The sequence below is a fragment of the Physeter macrocephalus genome, chromosome 14 (assembly GCF_002837175.3).
Source record: "Physeter macrocephalus isolate SW-GA chromosome 14, ASM283717v5, whole genome shotgun sequence".
NCBI classification, from domain to species: domain Eukaryota; kingdom Metazoa; phylum Chordata; class Mammalia; order Artiodactyla; family Physeteridae; genus Physeter; species Physeter macrocephalus.
In genome coordinates, this window is record NC_041227.1 from 86,487,628 (window position 1) to 86,514,040 (window position 26,413).

General features: G+C 42.5%; 1 protein-coding gene across 1 annotated transcript in view; it reads right to left on the minus strand.

Moving 5' to 3' along the window:
- The window catches only part of DNAH9 (dynein axonemal heavy chain 9), a 304,796-nt gene that overhangs the window by 239,468 nt on the left and 38,915 nt on the right, over positions 1–26,413 (minus strand). Inside the window, exons 11-17 of the mRNA XM_024127927.3 lie at positions 25,858–25,926; positions 23,968–24,094; positions 20,233–20,488; positions 19,298–19,539; positions 13,444–13,579; positions 9,894–10,090; positions 9,375–9,799 (exon numbers count right to left, since the gene is read on the minus strand). Of these exons, the coding sequence (XP_023983695.1) occupies positions 9,375–9,799; positions 9,894–10,090; positions 13,444–13,579; positions 19,298–19,539; positions 20,233–20,488; positions 23,968–24,094; positions 25,858–25,926 (1,452 nt within the window). The remainder of the gene's footprint in view (positions 1–9,374; positions 9,800–9,893; positions 10,091–13,443; positions 13,580–19,297; positions 19,540–20,232; positions 20,489–23,967; positions 24,095–25,857; positions 25,927–26,413) is intronic.

Below are 26,413 nucleotides of genomic sequence, written 5' to 3' on the forward strand. Positions count from 1 at the left end.
AGGAAATTGGTCTTGCTATACTAATACACGACAAAACACACTTTAACACAAGAAATATAGCTAGTGATAAAAGATTTTTAACGTGTGGCTAAAAGATTCAATTTTCCAGGAATATATAAAAAGTCAAACGCTGTATGCTGACATAGCATAACCTTAAAAAATATGAAATAAAAAGTGACAGAATTACAAGGAGAAATTGACACTCTACCATCAAAGTGGAAGATTTTTAACACAGCTATCTCAGTAATTGATAAATTAAGCAGACAAAAAAAAAGGCAGTGAGGCTATAGTGGATTTGAAGAAAATAAGTTTGATCAAATAGGCATGCACAGAACATTATGCCCAACATTTATAGAGTACACATTCTTTTCAGATATGCACAGAACATTTATAAAAACTGACCAAATTCAACAAATTTCAGAAGCTTGTTATTACATATGTTACATTCTCTGACCACAATACAATTGTTAGGAATTAATGACAGAAATGCAACTAGAAGAACCCATGTTTTAAGATTAAAAAATATATAAGCACATCATAATGAATGTTAAAAATATTTAGAGCTTAATTATTACTAAGACTTGTGAGATGTAGGTAAAATTGTACTTAGAAGGGAACTTATAACTTTAAGTATTACATTAAAAAAGACAGAGGGCTCAAGGTGACTAGCAAAGCACACATCTTAACTTAGCCAAAGGACAGAAAATAAACCCAAAGAAAATAGAAGGAAATAATAAACATAAAAGAATAAATTATCAAAATAGAAATCAAATTATAATAAAGAGGATCAATGGGTTCACAGGAGTCTTCTTTGTAAATCCCTTGGAAGATTAATTAAGTAAAGAAGCCAGAAAGCACAATAGAAATGAATAGAAATCTAAAGAGGAACATATCCATAATAGAAATCTATATCCATAGATTCTGTGGAGATTAAACAGGTGAGAGCATAATATAAATTTCATGACAATAATTTGAAGATTTACATGAAATGGATACATCCCTAGAAAAATATGACTTACTAAGGAATAGAAAACCTTAATATTCCTATAAACATTAGAGAAATTACAGGTAAAAATCTTGCCACAAGCAAAATACCAAGGCAGATGTTTCAATAGGAGATTTAAACTTTCAAGGATTAGAGAATTTCAATCTTACACCAACTCTTACAGAGAATAAAGAAGAAGGTTACTTCCTAACTCATTTTATGAAGCTAGCAAAACGACAGAGCAAGATCAGACAAAGATGTTATAGAAAGGAAAATCTGAAAGCCAGTTTCATCAAACACAGACACATCAGTGCTAAATAAAATATCTGCAAACAAAATCAACCAATGAATATATTGAAAAAGACAATATTTCATGTTGGGCTTAACTCAGTAATGCTAGCTAGGTTGGTTCAGTATTAGAAACCAAATAATAATATAGTCACAACTTTAACATATTGAGGGGGAAAAAAACAATTATCTTAATGGAGTTAGAAAAAGCGCTTGATAAACTGTTATATCCATTTTCGCTAAATCCTCTTAACAAATTAGGACTAGAAGGGAACTTCTTTAATCAGATAAAGGGAAGCCATAAAAAACTCACAGAGTATTATACTAAGTAATGAAATGTTGAAAGTATCCCCTTTAAGATCGGGGACAAGACAAGGATACTTACCATCACCACTTTATACGATGTTATATTGACAGTCCTAGTCAGTGTTGTCAGATAAGACATAGCGATAAAACGCATTTAAAAAAAAAAAGACTGGGGCTTCCCTGGTGGCGCAGGGGTTGCGCGTCCGCCTGCCGATGCAGGGGAACCGGGTTCGCGCCCCGGTCTGGGAGGATCCCACGTGCCGCGGAGCGGCTGGGCCCGTGAGCCATGGCCGCTGGGCCTGCGCATCCGGAGCCTGTGCTCCGCAACGGGAGAGGCCACAACAGAGGGAGGCCGCGGAGCGGCTGGGCCCGTGAGCCATGGCCGCTGCGCCTGCGCGTCCGGAGCCTGTGCTCCGCAATAGGAGAGGCCACAGCAGTGAGAGGCCCGCGTACCGCAAAAAAAAAAAAAAAGACTGAGGAGCAAGAAATAAAATTATCATAAATTTGTAGATGATGACTATGCACATAGCAAACCCCAGAGAGTACACAGATGAATTATTAGAATTAACAACTTATTTAGTAGAGCTGCTTGATACAAAATCGACATAAAAATGTCAATTCATTTCCATGGAAAATATGATTTTAAAATATCATTTACACTAGGAAACAAAAAATAAAATATTAAGGAATAAATCTTAAGAAAGACGTGAAAATCATTTTAAAGGAAACGATTACAAAATTTCATTGAAGGACATTAAGGAAGATAAATGGAGAGATAACATGTTCTTAGGAATACTCATTACTACAAAGATGACAATTCTCCTCAAATTGATCTACAGGCACTGCAAGTATAATCAAAATCCCAATGGATTTTTTCTTCTACAAACTGATTTTAAAATGTATGTAAAATAGTAAGGAAGGGCCGAGAATGACTGAGACATTCTTAATGAAAGTGAACAAGGTAGGGACTCGCCTTGCCAGATATCAAGATTTATTACAGAGCTATAGTAATTAGGACTGCATCATATTAATGCAGTGACCGACAAAGAGCTATTTAACACAAAAGATAAAACTTGTAGGAGATGATGTAGGAGAGTATCATCAGGATCTCAGGACAAGAAAGGACTTATTTAACAAGAGAAAAGAAGACAACACAAGGGAAAGATGGACAAATTTGGCTACATAAAAATGAACTTGTCATCAAAATATACCATAAATGGAGTGGGAAAACGGGCCACAAAACGGGAGACTAAATCTGTAATATGTACAATCAGCAAAGGATTAGATATACAATATATAAGTCACTTCTAAGTATAAAAAGGGAGAAGATAAAGTCCAACAAAAAATGGGCAAGAGCTATGAAGAAGCACAGAATAGGAAGCATAGTGACTCATCCAAAAACACAAAAAGATGAGCCACTTTATTCATAATCAGAGTAATATAAAATGTCTATCACAGCGAGATACCACTAAGCTCCCACCAGAATGGCCAGCAGTAAACAGTTTGTCAGCAGCAAGAGGTGTTGGGGACGTGGGGCTATGGGAATCTTCACAAATGGCCGATCCACCTTGGCAAGAGTTGTTATTACGTGCACTGACCCAGCAACTCCACTCCTAGCTATACACCCTAGAGCCATGTTTGCTCATGGATACCGTGATAGCTGTATAAGAGAATGCATAGCAACCTTGTTGATATTAGTGAAACCATCTGAAACAACCATATCAACCACAGAATGGATAGATAGATTGTGGCATATTCAGATGATGGGATACCGTACAACAGTGGAAATGAATGAACTACTGCTATAATCTCAGCGTGGATGGGTCTCAAATATAATGCTGAATAAAAGAAACAGGACAGAGGGATATATAGTATGCAACACTGTTTCATTTTTATAGCTTTAAAATGGAAATCTCAATGTGTGTGTGTGTGTGTGTGTGTGTGTGTGTACATATATATATATATACTAAGCCATGAAGAAAAGTATGGGAAGGATTATTTCACATTTAGGGCAGGGGTGACATCTGGTAGGGAGGAAGAGGGATTTAATCAGGGAAGAGTACATAAGGGAGTTTTAAAATGTAGCTAATGTTCTGTTTCTTCGCTGGATAAAGCAAATGCGAGTATTTAATATTTTTCTCTAAATCATATGTATGCTACATTTTTAAAAATTTCTTTTTTCTTAATTTATTTTACTTTATTTATCGTTGGCTGCATTGGGTCTTCATTGCTGTGGGCGGGCTTTCTCTAGTTGCGGTGAGCGGGGCTACTCTTTGTTGCAGTGCGCTGGCCTCTCATTGCGGTGGCTTCTCTTGTTGCGGAGCACCGGCTCTAGGCACGCGGGCTTCAGTAGTTGTGGCTCATGAGCTCTAGAGCGCAGGCTCAGTAGCTGTGGCACACGGGCTTAGTTGCTCCGCGGCATGTGGGATCTTCCAGGACCAGGGCTCGAACCCATGTCCCCTGCGTTGGCAGGCAGATTCTTAACCACTGTGCCACCAGGGAAGCCCCTATGCTACATTTTATAATAAAATTTCTTGTAGAGAGAGAATGGAAGATGAAGAAGTAAAGGGATCAAGTATAGACACATCTTTTGAGGAATTTTGCTATGAAGGAGGGCACACAGAAATGATGCTGTAGCTGGAAGGACTCCTGGGACTGTGTTCCTTTCTTTTTTTTAAGATGCCAGATGTGACAATATATTTGCATGCTGTAGAAAATGTATGAAAATAGATGGTGTTGTTGATAGGGAATATTTAAGGAAGTAATTTCTCGAGTAGATGAGAGGAAAGAGGCTGGACTTAGAAAACCAGCTTATTCAACGTAACAGGAGAGGTAGTTGAACGTATGGCTTCAAATGCAGGTAGGTTGGTAGATTTGTTGGTGAAAAGTGAGTTAGCTCTCTTGTGATTGGTTCTAATTTTTCAGTGAAATGAGAGGCAAGGCTGTAAGGGCAGAGAGGATATTTGAGGTTTAAGGAGAGAGGAAAAAAAGAGTCTACGGGAGTTGGGAAGAATCTATGAAAATGTTCATTAAAAAATTTATGTTCATAAATTTAATATGAGATTAGTCAGAAGACCGGTTTGTTTTTCCTTCATCAAGGATGAATTGCTCAGGTGTAGGTGTGGGGCACTGAGTTTAAACAGTCAGGATTTTACGAGGTGGGAACGGGAATGGAGAGCAAAGGTGATAAACACTGAGCTATCCCGATAAAGCATCGGGACCAATGGATTGGAAATCCTGATGGGTCTGAAGAACTTTGCATGGCACCATTGCCAAGTAAGTGAGCTGGAAAGATACCAAGTGGTGGTCAGAGAATGGAACGCTTTAACCTGAGATTTTGAAGGGGAAGCAAGTACTTGCTCATCTTTCCTTCCACTCCACTGAGGGCACAACACGGAATTAGGTAGAAGAGGTACGATGGAAGGAAAGGGCAATGGAGAGAGAGGTCAAGAAAATGAGAGGCAGGTATAATGAAGGCTCCACGTGGATGCTGAGTCACTAAGGATGATTATCAGCAGAAGGATGGGAAAGGGAGACTGAGCCAGATGACATGACCAGCAACGAAGGGGAGGAATGGCTAAGGGCTTGGCAGGTGACTGTGGCAGGGACAGTGGCAGGTTGTACTGTCTGATAGAATTCACTCCAGTGGAGCCAGAGATTTTGAGGGAGGACCAGGTGGAATGGTCTGGAAGCTGCAATGAAGAGCAAGAATATCTCATCTACCTCTAGGCCCAGTGGTAAGAAGGGTATAGGAGAAAAATCAGCCCTACTTGGGAGGGCTGCAGGGAAGCAGTATCCTCAGGAGAGAGCTGGGTTTCAGTTAGAGCAAATAAAGGATGAGAGAAGACGAAGGGACAGTGGACTTTGCTGATGCAAGATCCTGAGGTCCAGGGGAAGAACACAGGAGAGGGCTTTGCAAGGGCAAGGGTGGGACTGAGTAAGATCAGGGCATAAGGAGCTGAATGGGGATGAGAGTTAAGATGATGCTATGGACTGAATGTCTGTGTCTCCCACAAATTCATATGTTGAAGCCCCAACTCCCCAGTTGTGATGGTATTTGGAGCTGAGGCCTTTGGGGAGGTAATTAGGGTTAGATGAGGTCATCAGGGTGGGGCCCCCATGAGGGATTAGTGGCCTTATAAGAAGAGGAAGAGGGAGATCTCTCTTTTTCTGTCTGTGCACAGGAACTGAGTAAAGGCCATGTGAGGACACAGTGAGAAGACGGCTGTCCGCAAGCTAGGAGGAGAGCTCTCACCAGGAATCAAATTGACTGGCATCTTGATCTTAGACCTCTTAGCCTCTTGATCTTAGACCTCTTAGCCTCTTGAATTGTGAGAAATAAATTTGTGTTGTTCAGGTCACTCAGTCAGTGGTATTTTGTTATGGCAGCTACAAGGATCCTAATACCAATTCCAATGCCTATGGGTGGGTAGGGGGGCACCCCATACCACCAAGCAATTCTCCAACACCAACTGCTTGTCCTACAACTTGACTCAGTTCTGACACTATTTACCTGGAGATTCCACAGGTTAAGGGCTCAGTCCTACAAGACTGCCTCACCCCCTTCAGACCCAAACACTAGTCCAGGTTGTCTGTCACCTTGCCTCTGACTGACCAGCTATAGGACAGAGGTTCCAATGACCTCCTCCTTGCATTTGACTAATTTGCTGGACTGGCTCGTGGAACTCAGAGAACCTGTTTACTCATTAGATTACTGGTTTATTATAAAAGGATATAACTCAGGAGCAGCCAGATGGAAGAGATGCACAGGGCAAGGTATGCTTCTATACCCTCTCTGAATGCACCACTCCTCCAAATCTCCACGCATTCACAAACTGGGAGCTCTTGAAACCCTATCTGTGTGGTTTTTATGGAGACTTTATTACACAGGTATGCTTGATTATACCATCAGCCACTGGAGACTGATTCAACCCCCAGCCCCTCTCTCCTCCCTGGAGTTCTGGGGAATGGCTGAAAGTTTCAACCTCTAATCACATGGTTGGCTGTCCTGGCAACCACCTCCCATCCACAGGTGAGGTCCAAAAGTTACCATTAACATAACAAAAGATACCTTTATGGCTCTCACCACTTAGGAAATACAAGGGTTGTAGGAGCTTTTGCCAGAAACAGGGATGAAGACCAAATATTGGGCTGGCCAAAAAGTTCATTCGGGTTTTCCCGTGCATCCTACGGAAAAACCCGAACGAACCTTTTGGCCAATCCAATATATATGTCTTATTACAAATCACAGTATCACAGCAGTCCAAGCTGAATAAGACAGATGATAATGAAGGATTGGATTTCTGTCAGTAAACGAAGTATTTATGTAAGGCAAGGTGGGATTAATCCTGACACCTACTAAGAGAAGGTGGAAATCACAGAATTACAAGGCACATAGTAGACACTCAATAATAAATATTTTTTATTGTTCTTATTTTTTCTTTTTTTTATCTAATCTTTTTTTGTGTGTGTGTGTGGTATGCGGGCCTCCCTCTGCTGTGGCCTCTCCCGTTGCGGAGCACAGGCTCCGGACGCGCAGGCCCAGCGGCCATGGCTCACGGGCCCGGCCGCTCCGCGGCATGTGGGATCTTCCCGGACCGGGGCGCGAACCCGGTTCCCCTGCATCGGCAGGCGGACGCGCAACCACTGCGCCACCAGGGAAGCCCCTTATCTAATCTTTGAGAACACAATGAGACATTCTCCCAAAGTGTAGCAAAGCAGTCAATTTACGGATCACCAACTATTAAAACTGGAAGGCACCTTACAGGAATCCAGTCAAACTGTCTTCTTTCAGAGACAAGGAAACAGGGGTTCAAGGAGGACTCAGGCCTTCTCAGTGCTCTATCATGTGTTTTCCTGTTAAAACAACTGTTACATCCCGTGAAGCCTCACCTGGTAGGGACACGTGGAAGCTGCTGTCACTATGCCCTGTATCAACCCTGTGTTTCTGATGCTCTGACACCTGGGGCCTTGTGGGCCCTGGAGGGATTGGCCCCCCCAGGGTTAGCCAGTTCCTAGAGATAGTAAACAACCTGCTTTTGACTGTGCCTTTCAAATACAAGCCAATCAATCCAAAGTCCATATCCCCAACCACCTCCTCCATCTGGCTCTCCTTCTCCAGGCCACAGTTCACCTATCCTATAATCCCACAGCCAGGTACCAGACAACAAAAGACAGCCCCTACACCCCAGAGCCCGTTAAAATTATTTTAAAAACTAGCCAATCCTAAACCTGCTCCTAAACCTGGAGAAGAATGTCTTGCCCATTCTTCTCCATGGAAGCCGTAATAAAAGCTCTTGCCCAACCTGATTATTTATCTAGAGGTTGGTGCTCTGTTTCCCCTCACTCCCTCTGCTTCCTGATTAACAATGGTGCCCCCTGTTTGGCCCTGCATGGTGTGCTGTGCCCCCCTCCTCTTGGGATCTAACAAACTATCTTTTCAATAGCAGTCATCTCCTGATCTGTTGGCTTTGCCATACCTAAATAATAATAAAATCTGCATCTGAAACATGTCCCCACGCCCTTGGGTCATCAGACCTGCTAATGGAGAGGGACCACAGAGCACAGAGCTGTCCCTTCAGCAGTACTCCATTCAGGGGCAACACTGCCACCTCCCCAACTGCCACCATTGCTTCCCTTTCTTGCCTCTCAAGTGTGGGAAACTGGCTGCTGCTTCTTAAACAACACTTGGAAAGCCCTGTTTGAAACATCCCAAAATGATTTCCTGCGGCTTTTCTAGAGTGGAGAACCATCACCCTTGCAAAGTCTCTCAGAATTCGTTTGTAGATAGATGCATTCTCGACTTGGCTGTCTCCCTTCCACATCACTGAGCAGCAAGCAAGACCAGCACCAGACTCTGGGGAGGGCTCCCCTGCAGCATCAGCTAATACTGATCACGGAACAGAGGGACCATGGCACTCCATAGGATTCTGTGGGGAGGGGATGGGAGCTGAGATTCTGCCTGTGGCAGACCTGTGAGGACAAGGCTAAGGTGAAGTAACTGGGAGACTATTAACCAACTTGATTATTTATCTAGAGGTTGGTGCTCTGGCTTAGAGAGCCTGGTGCTGGGCTGGGTGGTCTAGGTCTATGGTGGAACAGACAGACTTTCAGATCCAATCTGTCACACAGCTAGAGTGGCACCGGCAGGCATCAGGGGTGTGTAGATTTAGGGGCTTCCATGCTTCACAGCTGGATAATCTGAGACAAGGAGTAAGTGGGAGAAATAAAATCTAAGAGGCCCATTAGATGCCCTCCGCTTCTCAGGCTTAAAGAGATTTCATAGAGCTGTGAAGGGAGGTTAGATCTGCTATTATTGTCTCTAACATTATTTACCACTTACTGAGTGCCTTTCGCACAATGGGCACCAAACGGAAAACGAAACAGAAAGAGGCCAGGTTTGATGAACAAATGAGAGGGCAGGACTAACGTTACTGCTGGTGTCCAAAAGCCTGGAACCTCCAACCAGCTGTTTTAATTTTTTTTTTTTTTTTTTTTTTTGCGGTACGTGGGCCTCTCACTTTTGCGGCCTCTCCCGTTGCGGAGCACAGGCTCCGGACGCGCAGGCTCAGCGGCCATGGCTCACGGGCCTAGCCGCTCCGCGGCATGCGGGATCCTCCCGGACCGGGGCACGAACCCGCGTCCCCTGCACCGGCAGGCGGACTCCCAACCACTGCGCCACCAGGGAAGCCCGGTTTTAATTTTTAATTTAACCAAGAACCTATGGAGGAAAATGTGAAGAAGATTAAAAACATGGTGTTCCTGACAGCCCGGGAAGCTAGCAGGACCGTGTTACCTGTGAGTGACGTAGTCCACAAGGTGCTGTTTGAACATGAGGCTCCACTTCTTAATTATATTCAGCAGAGACGTTTTAAAGGGCCGCACATCAATCTTCATCCAGCTGTCAAATACCCGGATGGGCTCCAGCCTGCTCACGTCTTCATGGAGCTTTTCGTAGCAGTCGATCTGCGCTTTGAACTGATGGAGCAGGGGCGGGTTCTCTGGAATGCGGTCCTCAGCATGGGCTTCCATCTCCTCTGCTGTGAGCACGTGCCCATATAGCAGAAACTGGCCCAGAGCCTCCTTCCGGTCCTCCACGTAGAGGTAGGAATACTGGCTAAGGGTGCTCCGATAGCTGCAGCAGAGGGTCATCATGCCCTGCATCCGCCCCATCAGCTCGCCCCGCATGCCTGCCAGATCAGGCATGGCCTCCAAGTCAACCTAGGGGAGCAAGACAAAACCAGGCGGGTGACACCAGCACTTCACAGGGGGCTCCAGATCTGATGGGAGGGCAGGATGCTTGCAGATCCAGTACCTGATAGTGGGGAGAGCCGTTTTGAGGGGAAAGCCGTGGAACCAAGGACGATATCCTAAAAATGCTGGTAATGAGACCCTCAACAATGTCGTAGAAGCCACCCTTCACTCCAGGCTCCAGAGATGGACAGAAAACCAATTCTGGGATGGCTAAGCTCAGTTGTGCTTCAAATATCGGGGTGAGTCCTGCCTTACGTTCTGAAAAACAAGGAAAACAGAAGAGAATGGGTAACGTAGGCAAAATGCAATGCTGTTTCAAAAGCACTCAGAGCATTTCTTTCCTTTAGATGAGCTGTTTGGGTATAAGAAAATGGAAATGTAAAATTTGCTAACACCCCAGAAAAGGTGAGGGTGGCAGTCTTGCAGTGTTTATTGATAGGGGAACCACTGACATTTGGAACAGGCTAATTCTTGTACAGGGCTATCCTGGGCATTGCAGGACATTTACTCTCCTTGTCCTCAGAGAGCACGTCCTAGTGACTGATCAACCCAAGCCAGTCCCCTTCCACATTCCCAAACACCTCCTGGGAGGCAAGTACAGCCTCTGACTGAGAAGAGGTTGATTTTGCAAAGCCAGTTTCTTGGAAGCAGCTGATTTCTTCCTGTGCACAAACCAGGCCATTCCCCATTGGCAGCCACTAGGGGAACAAGGGTGTGCTTGTCCAACGTCGTGTAGGCGTGAAAAAAAAGTCACAATCCTATCCCTTCTGCTCCTTTGCTGTAAAAACAGAACTTATTTTAATTCTGTAGTCCTGTAGTGATAAGATTTTTAAAAATGGTATAAATGATTAACAAAACCCTGATTACTTGCTAGACTAACTTGCCTTGCTAAATTTAAATCAAAATATAATATGGAACAAGATGTTCCAAGTACAAGATAAATGCTTAGACTCTTATTAATAACCAGTTATTTTCATATATTTCTTTGATTGTAAAAGTATTTAGGAGACTGCTGGGTGCTGGACATCACAGGCAGTGGAGACTACTCATGGAAATCCATTATCCCTTCTTCCCTGGAAATAGAGGTATAAGTGGGCGGGCTTGCAGTTAGGTATGGCAATGTGATTCCCTCACCAGTGGGATGTGGGAAGAGGTGCCACTTCTGGGCTGCGGTCCACGAGGCAGCAGGGGGCCTCCTCTGTGCTCTCTTTGCCCTCCCACAGGCTGGAGCCGGGATGCAGCAGTGACCCGGCTCAACCATGGAAATGAAGACAAGGTCCTAGAAAGTGGTGGAACCACAGGACAGAAGGAACTTGCAACTAACCTGTAGTGCTCGCTTTGGACTAGAACCCGGGGGACAGACTTCCATGTCCTTTAAGCCACATTATCGATGGAGTTCTTCTTACCACTGCTTAGCCATTCTCCCTAACTAGAAAACTGTGGGACCCTCAAAGATATGTAAGACTAAGGCTTTGCCTTCAAAACTGTAAGGATGATAAATCTGCATTACTGGACTCAGGAGTGTCCCATCCAGTACATATTTAACTTAAGGAAGTGCAAGTTTACCAATATCACAGTAACTATACTATTATTATAAAGTAATTTCTTAAAAACTCAGTAAAATTATGCTTTGCATATGTACTCATGATATATTCTGTATTCCTACATGCATTAGATACTTATAATTTAATAGGTTGGGCTGCATATAGTTTAAAGGATTTAAAAGACTTTCAAGAACATGTTACTATATGAGATTTTGCCCTATGTGCCGACATAAGAACCGAATCCCTGTGTTAGATGCAATGGCAACATAATTACTGGTACAAGTCGGATGGTCCTGGCGGTTCCACGCCCTTGGTACAAGCAAATCACTTTAAGAGTTGAGAAGAGGAAGAGTGCTTCTGGATAGAGTGGGTAGCATTTAACCCAGGCAGGGTGTGGATTCTGAGAGATGGCTGGGAGGCCAGCCCAAGCCATGGGAATGGTATTGGTTTGACCAAACACGACAAGTGGAAATGGTGGACCAGGGGAATAAAGTTGTCTACCTGGGCTATGGCAAAGGGTCATGGTGATTTTCCTCTTAGAGGCCACTCTCTTTAGGCTCCTTCACCTTGCCTTGGTAACCAGCACCTTTTAATTTTATCTATAGCTCCTCTGCTCAGGCAGCCACTAGGTCCAGCTCCTGCCCATTCTATTTTGTGAAGGAAATGTGTTCCCTTTCCCCCCATTTCCATGGAGGGAAGGTGACTTTGACTACCATCCCCTGTCCCCATCCTCTTGCTCCCATGCTCTCCTCCTCATGAGAGGAGGACAAGTGGCACATCGGACAGCCCAGATCAGGAGAGCTGGACAGACACTGGCCTAGGGTGAGTCCCTTATGCAGTGCCTGCACTCAAGGGTGGCTGGGGCATCTTCCTCGATCTTCTAGAGGAGGGCTGAGTGACGGGACCCCCAACCTCCAGGATCAGAGGACGTTTGGTCAGTTCACTAAGATGAGCACCCTTGGCGCTGGTCCCTAGGAACCAGTTTTCCAGTCTCGGTGCCTGTGTTCGATGCCCCAGGTTCTAGAAGGTGACCTCCCGCCTTGTTGACTGTGCCAGAGCCCATCTCCTGCTTCTGTATCTCCTTGAGCTGGAGCACCTTTTGCACCGTGAAAGCAAAGACCTTGCCTCTGACCTCAGTCACCCCACCTACCAGGACCATGGGGTGGGGGTGAGGGTGGGTGTTGCCCATCTGAGCCACACCCAGCGCTGGCCTTGCTCCTCTCTGCACTGTCAACCTCTTGCATGGGCTGGATATCTGGACATGGGTCTCAGCCCACCTATTTTAACTCTGCATTTGATTTCTTCCCTTGGGTTGGGCTCAACGGACTAAGCTCTTATCCCACCTTCATCCTCACCTCATCCTTCACCCTCGCTGAGCTCCTCAGAATCTACCAGAATGCGAAAGGTGTAACTCAACTTTATTCCTGAACTCTTCTGCCCTTTCCATCCCATCCCTTACTAACCAAGGTTAGCCTTTACTATACAATCTTTGACTCTGTGTATGGACCATAAATTCAAAGCCCTTGGCTATCTTTTAACAGCTTCAAAGAATGCCCATTGCCTCCCTGACATTCCTTTTCCTTCTAAAAGCTACCTCATCCCCAGCTTCTTGTCTGACTCTTTTTACACAGAAACACTTGATTCTTCCACGTAAGCTGGCTACTACAACCTCCCTGTGTTCTCAAAGACCACAGAGATACAGTACATTCAGCTTGAAGGCAGGGAATGTCCCCTCCCACTGCCATGAGTCAAGTCCAGGTGGAGCTGCTCCAGCTTACTCACTCCTCCTCACTGGAGCTTCATTTAGACTGAATTGGCTTTTATATTTTTGCTTTTGCTATGGGCTTCACTATCTTAAAGGCTGATTTATCATCTGAGTTTTGAAGAGAGAGAAGTCTTTTATCATTGGACAATTTAGAAACGCAATGCCTTTGTTATAATTCACAAAATGTTCACAACGCTTTGGGAAAAGTCACAGAGCACTCAATTGTACTTCACTGTTAACTCACTAGATGCTATTACTGTTACCTTCCCACTAATAAACCACATCCATAAGCCAGTAAATACCAGTATTTTCCAGGAGATACTTGAGGGAGCACTCAATGGCAAGGAAGAATCCATCCACCAACATATCATCAATGTAGTTAACATAAGTCTTCCAAATACTGGAGGTTGGGTCTGCTGAGAAAAGACCCAGGTTTTCCTACAAAATAAAGAAGAATGGATATAAACCATGTTTAATAATATGGGAGGACTGGTCTTATTATCATTAATGGGAATGAAAAGAACACATGGAGAAAAATTGCAGTGTTATGAAGAATTTTCTATTACAGGCAGACCTTGGAGATACTGCGGGTTTGGTTCCAGACCACTGCAATAAAGCCAATATTGCAATAAAGTCAGTCACACAAAGTTTTTGGTTTCCCAGTGCATATACAAGTTATGCTTACACTATACTTTAGTCTATTAAGTGTGCAGCACTATGTCTAAAAAAAAGAATGTTCATACCTTAATTAAAAAATACTTTATTGCTAAAAAATGCTAACCATCATCTGAGCCTTCGGCAAGTCACAATGTTTCACAATAGTATCAAAGATCACTGATCACGGGTCACCGTAAAAGTATAACAAGAATGAAAGACTTTGAAATACTGTGAGAGTTACCAAAAGGTGACAAAAAGAAAAATGGCATGAATAGACTTGTGATGCAGGGTTCAATTAAAAAAAACCAAACAGAACAATGCGATATCTGTGAATGCACAATAAAGCAAAGCACATTAAAATGAGGTATGCCTGTACATGTGTAACAAACCCATTCTGTCTAATGGGTATAACCCTTGCTTGAAAGGAACACAAAGTTAACCCATGAAGGAAATGTGGTGCCTCGTCTTCTCCCTGAGAAAGCAGGATGGGGTCAGGTCACCTTCTCAGGAGGGATGCTGATGAATGCACTGTGTGCTTCACAGATGCTGACTGATGGCTGTGGAGGAAGCTGCATCAGAGCAGAAGTCAGGGTGGGCAGAAGGAGGAACACTAACGGTAGAGCGCATTATAATTCGAGACATAAGAAATCTGGGGTTCAAGCAAGTAAAGCATTTCCTGGATAATCCTTAGAAATGAACTGGAGTGGATCCCACTCCTGGGCCTATATCTGGACAAAACTCTAATTCGAAAAGATACATGCACCCCTCTGTCCACAGCAGCACTATTTACAATAGCCAACACATGGAAACAATCTAAATGTCCGTCGACAGAGGAATGGATAAAGAAGATGTGGTACATATATACAATGGAATAATACTCAGCCATAAAAAAGGATGAAATAATGCCACCTGCAGCAACATGGATGGACCTAGAGACTGTCATACTAAGTGAAGTCAGTCAGAAAGAGAAAGACAAATACCATATGATATCACTTACATGTGGAAATCTAAAATATGACACAAATGATTATATCTATGAAACAGGAAGAGACTCACAGACATAGAGAACAGACTTGTGGCTGCCAAGGGGGAAGGGGGTGGCAGAGGGATAGATTGGGAGTTTGGGATAAACAGATGCAAGCTATTCCATATGGGATGGATGAACAGCAAGGTCCTACTGTAGAGCACAGGGAACTACAATATCCTGTAATAAACCATAATGGAAAAGAACATGAAAAAGAATATATATATTAATATATATAACTGAATCACTTTGCTGTCCAGCAGAAATTGACACAACATTGTAAATCAACTACACTTCAATAAAATAAATTTTAGAAAAGAAATGAGCCGGAGTGTTTTGTTGTTGGCATTTAATATTAACTAAAAACCTTTATCATACTGAGTGGATTAGAAAATGCACACACAGAAAGGAATACACAGGCTTTCTCTCCCTCCTTTTACATGATACAGTCGCCGACCTGGTGGTATGGCAAGTACAGATGTCCCATTTACTCATCATTTTCATCATTCAGCCTTTTTACAGCAACTTACCATTTATCTTACATCTTCAAAGAACGTGGTTACCACTTTGCAAATGTAAATTTTCTAGGTGACTCACGCTCACCCCTTTAGGAAACACTGCCATATTGTAAATCTCATGATTCTGCTTTTAAATGTCAAAACTCTAAAATTTCTAAAGTGTATTACCTATACCTTTCCTTCCTAAGTAGATTAAAGGTTTAATGAGAGTCCATCATCATGCAAATCATAACACGGTGACAATCCAGAGTTGCTCTTAGGTGTTACTAAGATGTGTATGTCTGTTTGCTTCTACAGTTTAGTTTTTATGACTGCCTTGTACAGTTGTTTTAGCTCTTTCCTACTGTCACCCTATCAATATAGCTAGCTATACCTTTCACCTCAAATCTACTACGGTACAAGGAGCAAACACGTCAGAATTTTCTGTAAACTAACAAGAAATAGCTCAAGTTTCTGATCCTAGCCGAGACAGAGGAATGAGATCGGACTTTCCCTTTTGCTACATACAGCTACAGAACAGGATACAAGAAACAATTATTTTGGGTAGTTGGATGTGATCCCTAAGAGAAGGGAAATATTCAAGGTGAGCTTCACAACTACCTGGCTTCCTACCTAGAGGCACGTTCCAAACCATGGCATAGGAAAGTGGACCTCAATTAGAGCGTCGCTCCTACTGGGCAGAAAAGACAGAAATGGGGGTTTGGGACTGCTGAGGTTGCTGAGTCCTCTTGAATCTCTGACTGAGGATTAAGCTGTACATATTTAGGACAAGATTCTGCAAGGCCTGGCAGAGAACAATTACTGGGGGCTCTAAGCTGAATGGAGTTTGTGAAGGTCATATAGTGCTGGAAGATGTTTGTGTTCTATCAGAAATAATGAAAAGACCTCACAGATAACCCAAGACTTCAATTGAGACCCCAGAAATGCAATGCTTTAGGATTAGAGCTCTATTCTAGAGCAAGGCCTCTTTAGACTCTCCCTAAAGAAGCTTAACATAAAGCTTCAAAAGGATCAAGATGACCCACCAGTGAGTTAACTGCCTGCCGAAACAAAACCACAAACTCTTTAAAGGGAAATAACATCCAGATTCTAAAGTGGCAACCAACATGACTAGAATATAATAAAAAATTACTAGACATGCAAAGAAGCAGGAAAATTTGACATTTAGCCAAGAGAGAAAATAATCACTAAGAACAGACTCAGAAAATAGCTGCCATACCAATCCTGGAATGCCTATTCCTTCGACTTATGTGACACAAAAATAAACTTCCTTCACATTAAAAAAAGGACTCAGAAAATAAAATAGATGTTGGAATTATTAGACAAGAATGTTGTAATTTGATTAACCACCCCCCCACCAATTTGGTGAAAAACAGATTTAAAACCTCACAAACTCCAAGCAGGCTGAATATAAAGAAAACTTATTTAGGCACATCGTAGTTGAATGGAAAAAAATACAAAGAATTTATTTTAAAAGAATCTATTAAAAGCAGCCTGAGAAAAATGGGGAACAAAGATACACAGTACACTGGCTTCTCATCAGAAACCTTGGAGGGTAGAAGACAATGAAATGACTTCTGAAAGGAAAATAGAACTGTCTACACTGAATTTTATATTCTGTGAAACTCCTCTTCAAAAACAAAGGTGAAATAAGGACATTTTAAGATAAACAAAAACTGAGAGACTGTGTCATCAGCAGACCTAAACTGAAAGACATACTAGAGGAAGTTCTTCTGGCTGAAGAGAAATGACCATAGACGGTAACTTAGTTCTACAGAAAGGAAAAACAAATCTGGAAATGGTGACTATGTGGGTAAATACAAAACTCTATAAATATTTTCCCCAAAGCTTTTAAAGCAAAAAATTATAATACTCTGTTGTGGGGTATATTATACACACACACATACACACACATGCACACACACTAACACTATAAAAGATGGCTGGGCGGTTTGAATTGTTGCTAGGTTCCTATATTTCATGGGAAAACTCTAAGTAGATTGTGATTGGTTCAAGAGACCTACTAAAACTTAGAACAACCACTGCAAATGTGATGCAACAAGGTAAAGCTGAAATGCCAATTGAGAAATGAAAATAGAATACTAGAAAATATACAATTAATAACAAGAAGGTGGGAAAGGAAGAGCAGAGGAACATAAAAGGGATGAAGCCAATGGAAAACAAATAGCAAAACAGTGGTGCTAAATCCAACCATATCAATAATTACGTTAAGTGTAATGACCTAAACATTTCAATTAACAGGCAAAGAAAGTTGTTAGATGTAGAAAAGTAAGTTTCTACTATATGCTGTCTATAAGAGAAGAAATTTGAATCCAAAGAAGCAAATAGGTTGGATGTGAAAGGGTGGAAAAAGACGGACAATGCAAAAAGTAGGAATAGTGAATCTGGAAGAAAAAGGCAATAGAATTATCAGAAAAAAAGACTTCAAGACAAGGGAGTATCATTAGAAATAAAAATAATTTCATAGTGATAAAATGGTCAATTCATCAGGAAGTTACAGTAATTATAAATGTGTTTGTACCTACTAACAGAGCTTCAAATACTTGATGAAAAATCTGAAAGAACTAAAGGATAAAACAGACAAATCCAAAATCATAGGTGGAGATTTTAACATTCTAGCTTCAGTAACTGGTAGAACAAATAGACCAAAAAACTGAGAAATCATAGATGATCTGAATAATACTATCAACCACTTTGAACTAATTGATATTTTATAGAACATCACACCCAACAATGGAAGAATAAACATATTGTCAATCGCACAAGGAACATCCAATAACATAGACCATATTCTAGGTCATAGAACAAGATTTGATGAATTCTAAACAACTGAAATCTTACAGAGTATTTTCTCTGCCTATAATGGAATTAAACTATATAACAATTTCATTAAGCTCTCCAGAGACGACCTAAATATGTGGAAATTAAACAACATACTTCTAAACAATCACTGAGTTAAAGAACAAATCGCAAGAGAAAAGTAATTAAAACTGAATGATAATGAAAATGAGGCAGATCAAATTTGTGATTGCAACTGAAGCACTGCTAAGAGGGAAATTTATATCATCAAATGCTTGCATTAGAAAGGAAGAAAGGCTTGAAATCAATACTCTAAGTTTCAACCCTTATAGGCTAAACAAAAAGGAGAAGCAAACTAACCCCAAATTAACTAGAAAGAAATGATAAAAAACAGAAATTAATAAGCTAGAAAACAGATAAAGAAAATTTAAAAGGTCAAAAGGACAACATTTTATTGTGTTTCAACCCACAGAAAACCCAAAGATAACAACTGTGATTCATTAGTGACTCTGTGCATGAGATCAACCCAGGAGAATTGCCCCACGGCTACTTCAGTAGGGCTGGAGCTGGTGGCCATTTACAGCTCTTTTCCCTCGTCCAGTCTTGGATGATGAGACACAAGGTTTGCCCTGATCACAACACAGGGCAGAGCCTTCCTGCATGAAGGGCAACACTGCATTTTTCCTTCTCTTTACCCAGTGCATCAGGGACACCACAGTCATCTTGCATATCTCCAGGCTCTGCAGAGCTAAGTTATAGGATGATGCTGCAGGGCCACACTAGGTTGTGTGGACAAGTTCGGGGTGGTTAGTGCAGCGGATAAATTAGAATTCTGTCTTTGGCATCTCCTTCTACCCACTAGGGGTTTGGTGCGGGATGTTAAGTCATGTGACAACTAAGTGGTGTCACTATTAAGATCGTATTAACTTTGACACACTCATACCAGAATGTGACTTCACATGCTCCCCATCCATTAGTTTTAGCTCTTCTGCTATCAGTCTTAACTTCTATCCTTGACTGCAGAAGACACAGCATCTATTGACTGTTCTAATTTCCAAATCACTTCTAGCACCCAAACACACTTCTTGATGCTTTCCCTGTACTGGTGGTATGTGTTTCTGAGAGGCTGCTTATTACCTGCACAAGGGCATGAATCTTAAAGCCAGATTCTTTGATAAGACTGTAATATTTTTCCATTCGATCATGCTGATCATCCATAGAGAGAAGGCATTCCTTTTTCCCATCTTTTCTCTTAAATATTGGCGACGCCCATGTTTTCATGATGTTTTGAACCTCTTCCACGTTGTCTTTCGTTTTCTGAACTCTTTGTTCAAGATCATGAATACTACTGGTGATCTGAATGACATAATCCCAAATGCCTGTTCCCCAAAAGAGACAGAATTAATTGAAATAGCTTACAGTGGTAGAGCGAAAGGTCTGGTTGCTATGAAACATAGGGATTTAACACCTGTGGGTTTTATAAGACTTTTCTGCACAGGTTAGTTTGTAATCCTCAGAGCCTTTTCCTTCCTAGTTGTAACAAAAAGCCACCCCTTACCATGACCCTGGTTATGGGCTTGGTTATGAGTTCTTTGAAGGTAGGGGTCACATCCCCTATATTTCCTATTCTCCTCACAGTCCTGCACATGGTGCCCTGTACATGTTAATCAATCAATGAAAGTTTATGGAACTGCGCTGGAGGATACAAGAAAAGTAAATGCATAGTTCCCTCATTTAAGATGTTTATGGTCCAGTTAAGAAAAGTAACAATGATAATGTAGTAAAAATCCTCCTCCATGGAGTGCCCAGTATATGCTGGAGACTGTGAGAGAGTTCAGGAAAATTCCCCAGAGCGTGGCAGCAAAGCTGTCTAAACCTCCCAGGCACGCAGAGGAGGCGGAAGAGGGACGCCGTTCCTCCTTGTCTTCTCTACGTCAGGCACATATCTGAGAGGACAGACTCGTGCTTCAAACCCAAATCAGATTAACCAGGGAATGAAGTGAGGTTCTACCAACTTTATTAGAATCTTGACTCCCAACCTTTTCCCCAGACCCCAGGTGGTCTCCTGTTACCTTCTGTTTTCCAGCTCAGAGTCTCCTCTGCAGCTCTCAGGCAGAGATCGATATTTTGCAGCTCTTCCTGCACTAATGGAAATTCCACCTCTAGCAGAGTTTTCATAACCTTGTTGTACCAATTTGCCATCAACTCCAATTTAGCCACAAGCTGCCGAAAGAATTCCCTGGAGGAGAACATGGCTGCTGCTGTCTCAGGGATGTGTGTCATCTGCTGGGGTTGAAGATAACTCATTTCTTTCAGCACGGAAATCAGCTGGAGGAAAGAATGGACATAAGTGGCTGTAGTTCAGTGGCAGCGAATAGCAGCCGTATCGATCAGGACTGGGAAACCCCAGGGGCCCAAGGGCCTTCTGGGTCCTTTCTCAACTTCTGCTCCTACTGGTTCCTTAAATCTTCTCTGAGAAGGAAAACTGAGTATTAGGCAAAAGGAAGATGATCAGGAAGCACCAAGGTTTACCGAATCTGTAAATCACAAACAAAGAGCAAGGAGAGGAAGACCTGAGAAAGAAGGCACCAGTGACAGCAGGGGAGGGCGCTCTGCCTTGATGCTTTTGGGCACGCGGATGATGAAAAACAGCAGGCTCCTGACAGCTGAGCCAAGTCCCGTGGAGGGGTGGTCAGGGGATGGAGGAGGATCACCTGGTCTGGGCCACCCACGTGCATGTGGAGCCTCAAATTCAGACTCCTGGTGTCCCTGCCCAATGAGCTCAGACACATAGTCACAGACACTGGCAGGGTTGAGAGGAGATGCCTGTTGTACAACTTTAATTATTAAATAGAATCATCTGAAATATCCCTTAATTTCTGTAACTCTTTGCTGGCACGTCTTTGTGCTTTGATATACTAGGAGGCTGGGAAATAGAAGTCACGCCGGCCTCTCTGAAGTTCCGGGCCAGAAGGAAAAAGCCAAGCAGATATGGTCCCTTTAAAAAACAGAGAGGCCTATGGTGGGGCTTCCAGACACCCTGTTCTTTATCCCTTGCTTGATGAAGGGACTGATATATATATAGTTACGGATGACAAAACACACACCAAGCCACAGGTTCTCCTCACACCACCCCCTCCACTGCCACCCCCCACCTCCATATCAAGGCGACTGGGCTCCCAACTCTCCTTCCAGTGGCTCTGGGCCAGCTCTTCGTTGCTGCCCAGACAACCCTACTCAGGGTTAAGACAAATGCTAATCCTTTAGCAGGGAAATGACCTTAGCTTCCGAGTTTATATTGAAATAAGCGCAAGATAGATACTAAAAATTTAAATGTAAAAAATGAAAACAAAAAATGAAAAAAATGTGGACCATTTATATAATATTGAAGTAGAGATCATTCCAAATGTACAACCTGAAAATAAAAGATAAAATTTATATGCATAAAATATCATACACATAATAAAATGCCACACTTCAACAGATAAAAATATTTGCAGCAGATTTCTTAATATCTGACAGATATTTCACAAATAGTCTGACAAATTCAGAGGAAAAGAGAGCACTTTCACTCAAAAGTGGGCAACGGATATGAATAAGCAATTCATAGGAGAAGAAAGATAAATGTCCAATGAACACATGAAAAACTTTCTACTTTACTAGTGGTCAAATAAATGCAAATTAAAACAACATTGAGATATTACATATTTTTTGGTTCAACAGGTTAGAAGTGATTTGAAGAAATGAATGATATCTTGCTGGCAGGAGAATGCCTGAGCTACATCTTTCTGAAGAACAAATTGATAAAAAACACTAAAACTCTCAAAATGTGAGCACCCTTTAGCCCAGAAATCCCCTTTCTAGGCATTTATCCCAAAGAAATATGGTACAATAATAACTAAAGATGCTTATTGCAGCATTATTTATACCATATTTTATCCAACTATAAGATGCCATTAATGGTAAGACTCAGTAGTATTTTATGTCAGAAATTTTATGTCAGTAGTATTTTATGTCAGATTCAGAAATATTTTAGTATTTCACCTAAGGAAGAAAAAAATGTGGTTTATTTAACTATAAACACATGCCATTTTCAGAGATATTAAGATATAAAAAACCCATGTGTGTCCTAGAATCAGTGAAATACAGATTGATAAAATTAGAAAATATTTAAATGCCCAACAATAGAAAATTTTAAATAATTTAAATAAATTAGTTGATATATTAAAAATTACTAAATATATATATATATATGTGTGTGTGTGTGTGTGTGTTTTTAACCCATACAATTCTTATCCTGGTCAAATCTTTGATCATGTCCCTCTAGAATGACAAATGTGTTACTGTTCATTCTTCACAGCGTAGCTGTTGCCACTTTGCTTGAGGTTGGAAGCCAAGGGATGTTCGTAGCCCTTCTCTGACTCGTTGTGTTTGTAGTCGTCTCCCCCCGACTCACATTATAATTTAGGTATATATCTCCCTCCCCTTTTCTTTTCTCACCCCTCTCCTCTTCCTCCTTTCCCTTCTATCACCTACAAACACCTGTAAAGCACCCACCATGTGCTGCACATGGAAGCAGACAGAGTCCTTGTCTTCGGAGCATATAGACGAGGGCCCATCTTCAATAATGTCTTACACCAAGGACTTAATTACTACAATTATACCATCTGGACTGCAGCCTAGTTGGTAATCCAGGTACTCAACTCTTTGGGCATTTAATATTCAATATTGCTCAAAGCGAACGTTGATAAAATTACTCCAAGGAGTTAATGAGTTCCACCACAGACTCATGTCCTGCCAAAGTGAAGAAACGAACCCTTCAACTCCCTTTGTTGACTTTTATTCTAGGGGGAATTGATGTTCTACTTAAACTGGAATTATCTCAAAAGAAACAAATATTCTGTCAGCTTAACTTTCAGCTCTTTCTACGCTACATTCCTATGGAACATGCCATCAAGACAGAACTAGGAGACTGCCTTTAGCTCGGTGTGGCCAATACCTTTCTTCAATTTTTAAGCTGAATGATGTACATCCTGATGTGGGCTTGCTTTTGGTTATAGTTTTCTCCAGCATTAAGCTTTCCATGGCTGCTACCGCCCACACCGGTCTTCTACCCTTTCTATAATTTAAAGCAGGGTTTCTCAACTCAGAACCATTGACAGTTTTGGACAAAAAACTCTTTGCTGTGGGGTGCTGTCCTGTTCATTGTAGGAAGTTTGTATCTACTTACACCATGTGCTACTGGCACCCCCTTCACGTTTGACAACCAAAAATGTCTCCATTTGGGGGATAAAATTGTCTTGGTTGAGAAACAATAATCTAGTCTCATTTCCAAATCTACTCCTTGGAGATTTATCATATGCTACCTAATGAAACTAGACTTTTGCATGTTGAGATTCTGGTTTCTAACTAGCTTGTGCGCTCATGGAAGTCGGGAACCAGGTCTTACACTTGGTTGGCCCTCTAGCATCTAGTCAGCAGCCTTCACCCGCCGTGCGTATTCAAGGTAGGCCCAGTTGACTATGGTACCAAACGGTATCACTATGGTACCAAGTGATATTTTGCAGTATTTTCTGTTATGCAAAAATCAAAGCAAATATACTGGCTGACCCTGGAGAAAAATGTGAACAGTGGACAACTTAAGAAAACACTACACCCTAAGATTTATCCCAAAAAAGAAATCCAGGGTACAAGTTCTTTTGAGCAGCTTTTGCATATTCTTATAGAAAGCCTTTTTGCCTTTGAAATCAGCAGGGTCAAATGAAACTCTTCAGAAATCAAGAGGAAGTTACTGCCATTGGACTTGCCTGTGGGCTAAAGTTGACAGTGATCTGCTTTGTCTCTGGATCACGTTTCAGAAGTGGCCGGGAAAGGTTGTACTGTGACTTCTCTGATACTGTTTGACACCAGTCCTCGTAGATTCTTGTCTCATACCTGTGAGGATCAGAGATACGGTCACCTCATAAGCACCCTCCCAGCTCCCCAATGCCTGGCAATGATTAACTGAAGATACACCTCTCTCTATATAGATATATATAACATAAATGCCATAGCCCTATATGTATATATATAACATCTCTATAGCTACCTACCTATCTAATCCAACCATCGACCTATCTATCTTTAATACATATATCTCATGAACTGAAGATGCTATTAGTGAAATACGTGAATACATTCTTAAGTCAGAGTCATTGACTCAGCCAGGCAAGTCAGCTCCTGCAGGTAACCCCTCATTTCCTAAAGGTGGCAAAGCTTAAATCAGAGGAGAGTAGAAAGAGAGACTCCATGCGATCTTTTGGGGGGATAAGGGAAGTGGTGATTAGTCTCAGTAAATGTTGGAAGAAGTTATCGGGTAAGATTTGTTCTCACGCTAATCTTCACGTAGCTCACAGACATTCACTGTTCAGTCATTACACACTGATGTGTTGGGCTTGGGAGATAAAATGATGAATAAACATCCCATGGTAAACGCAGGTAGTGGTGCAACCACGGGTCAACAGAGGACACAGCAAGTACAATCCCAGGCAGATGTACTGGGCATTAGGCTTTGAAAGGCAGAGGGAGGCGGGTGGGTGGGGGTGATAAGGAGGATGCCAGGGAGGGTCTCATGGAGGAGGGGCTGGAGTGATGCCTGACGAGTCTCAGGATGAGCAGCAGTTGGGCAGTGAGGGGAGTGAGTGCTCTGGGCAGGAGCAGCAGCCTGGACAAAGGTGGAGGTGGGGGGCAGCAGATGGTGTGCTGGGAAGAGTGCGTAGACAGTGCACCTGAGGGAGGAGAGGGCAAGGGCCGAGGCTGGAGAGAGAAGCAAAGGCCGCATCAGGGAGCACTTTTCGGGTCACAGTAAGGAGCTGGTGGGAGACACTGAGAGGCTTCCCAGACAGGGGATGTGAGGAAAGGGGATTTGGTGACAATGTGGGCACTGAGGGGCACAGGTCCAGAGCAGAGAGGCTCTTAGGAAGCCACTGCAGCAGTTCAGGCCCGAGAGGCTCTGGTCTCTGGTGAAATGTGTTTGGTGGGTGCAGAGAGGAGGGGACAGATTTGAAGCTCATATTTGGGAAGTCAAAAGGGTAGAACTTGGGTGACCTGGCAGGTGGAAGTGCCGCCAGCTAAGATGTCTCCACAATGCTAGGTGTGATCATAACTATAATCATAATCATAATGTCTACGGTGCTCCTCTTCTGAATCAGGAGAAGATTACGAGGCAAGACACAGGCTGTGACTGGACCCTGCTCCCCCAAAAGCCTGACTGCAGCTTTAAAGAAGGAACAACTATGAACCCATGTAAAATCTTCGTTCTTATGCTTTCTCTGTTAAAGGATGCAGGAAGTATTTTTTAAACTTATTGTCTCTTTGTGCAGCACCAACCGTCACTTTCTGCTTAGCGAGCAGCTGCTGAGATTTTCCATGACACTGATCTCGGGGTGCCATGAGGAGCGCCCCACTTCTAGCTCTGCTGAGTTCACGTTCCCAACAAAACTGCACTGGAAAAGTACTCATTTCCAGACTAGAGCTGCATTCCCTGGAGACCTGCTGTTTGCAACCCTGAAGCACTGTACTCACAGATATTGTGGTTATAACATAAAACACAGAGCGACACTTTACTGCCACCGAGAAATGTGCACAAACTCAGAACCGCAGAGGGCATGGTGGGGGCTCTGCATTTGCAGAATGATCCAGTCCCAGAAACTGCTTACTTTTCCAGCAATGAGAGCATTTCTTCATATTTTTGTATCATGCGCTTTCCTTCGGCAGATTCCATGCAACTACCCAAACAAAAGAGAGGAAAAAAATGACATCGAATTAGAAGAAGTGAAAATAATGATCTGAGTAACAAACTGCAGCCTAGAAAGAGGAGACTGAATAGCTTCCCCGGCAAGTTTCCAAAGGCCCCTAAATGAGCCTGCACTCTTCTTCCTGAACATCTGCCACCGGCCACTAGAGGGCATCTGCACTTTCCCAAATGCAGTCAGCGCCCAGGTGACAGGAGGACAGCCCGTCCCCGCCAGGGCTCCGCCAACCCCCCTCACCCTGGCTGAGCCAGTCTTGCGTGTGTAAAATGAAGTCCTTCAAAAACCAGGAGGGAAATTGAGACATGCAAGAAAAATTCTAGGTGTTGCAGTTTTCTGTATTTAAGAACAAAACTGTATGTAACGTTATACATTTTAACAAAAACTATATAACATTATATATGTGTATATATGTATATAACAATGCATATATAAAATAGCAATATAGATATATATACATCCC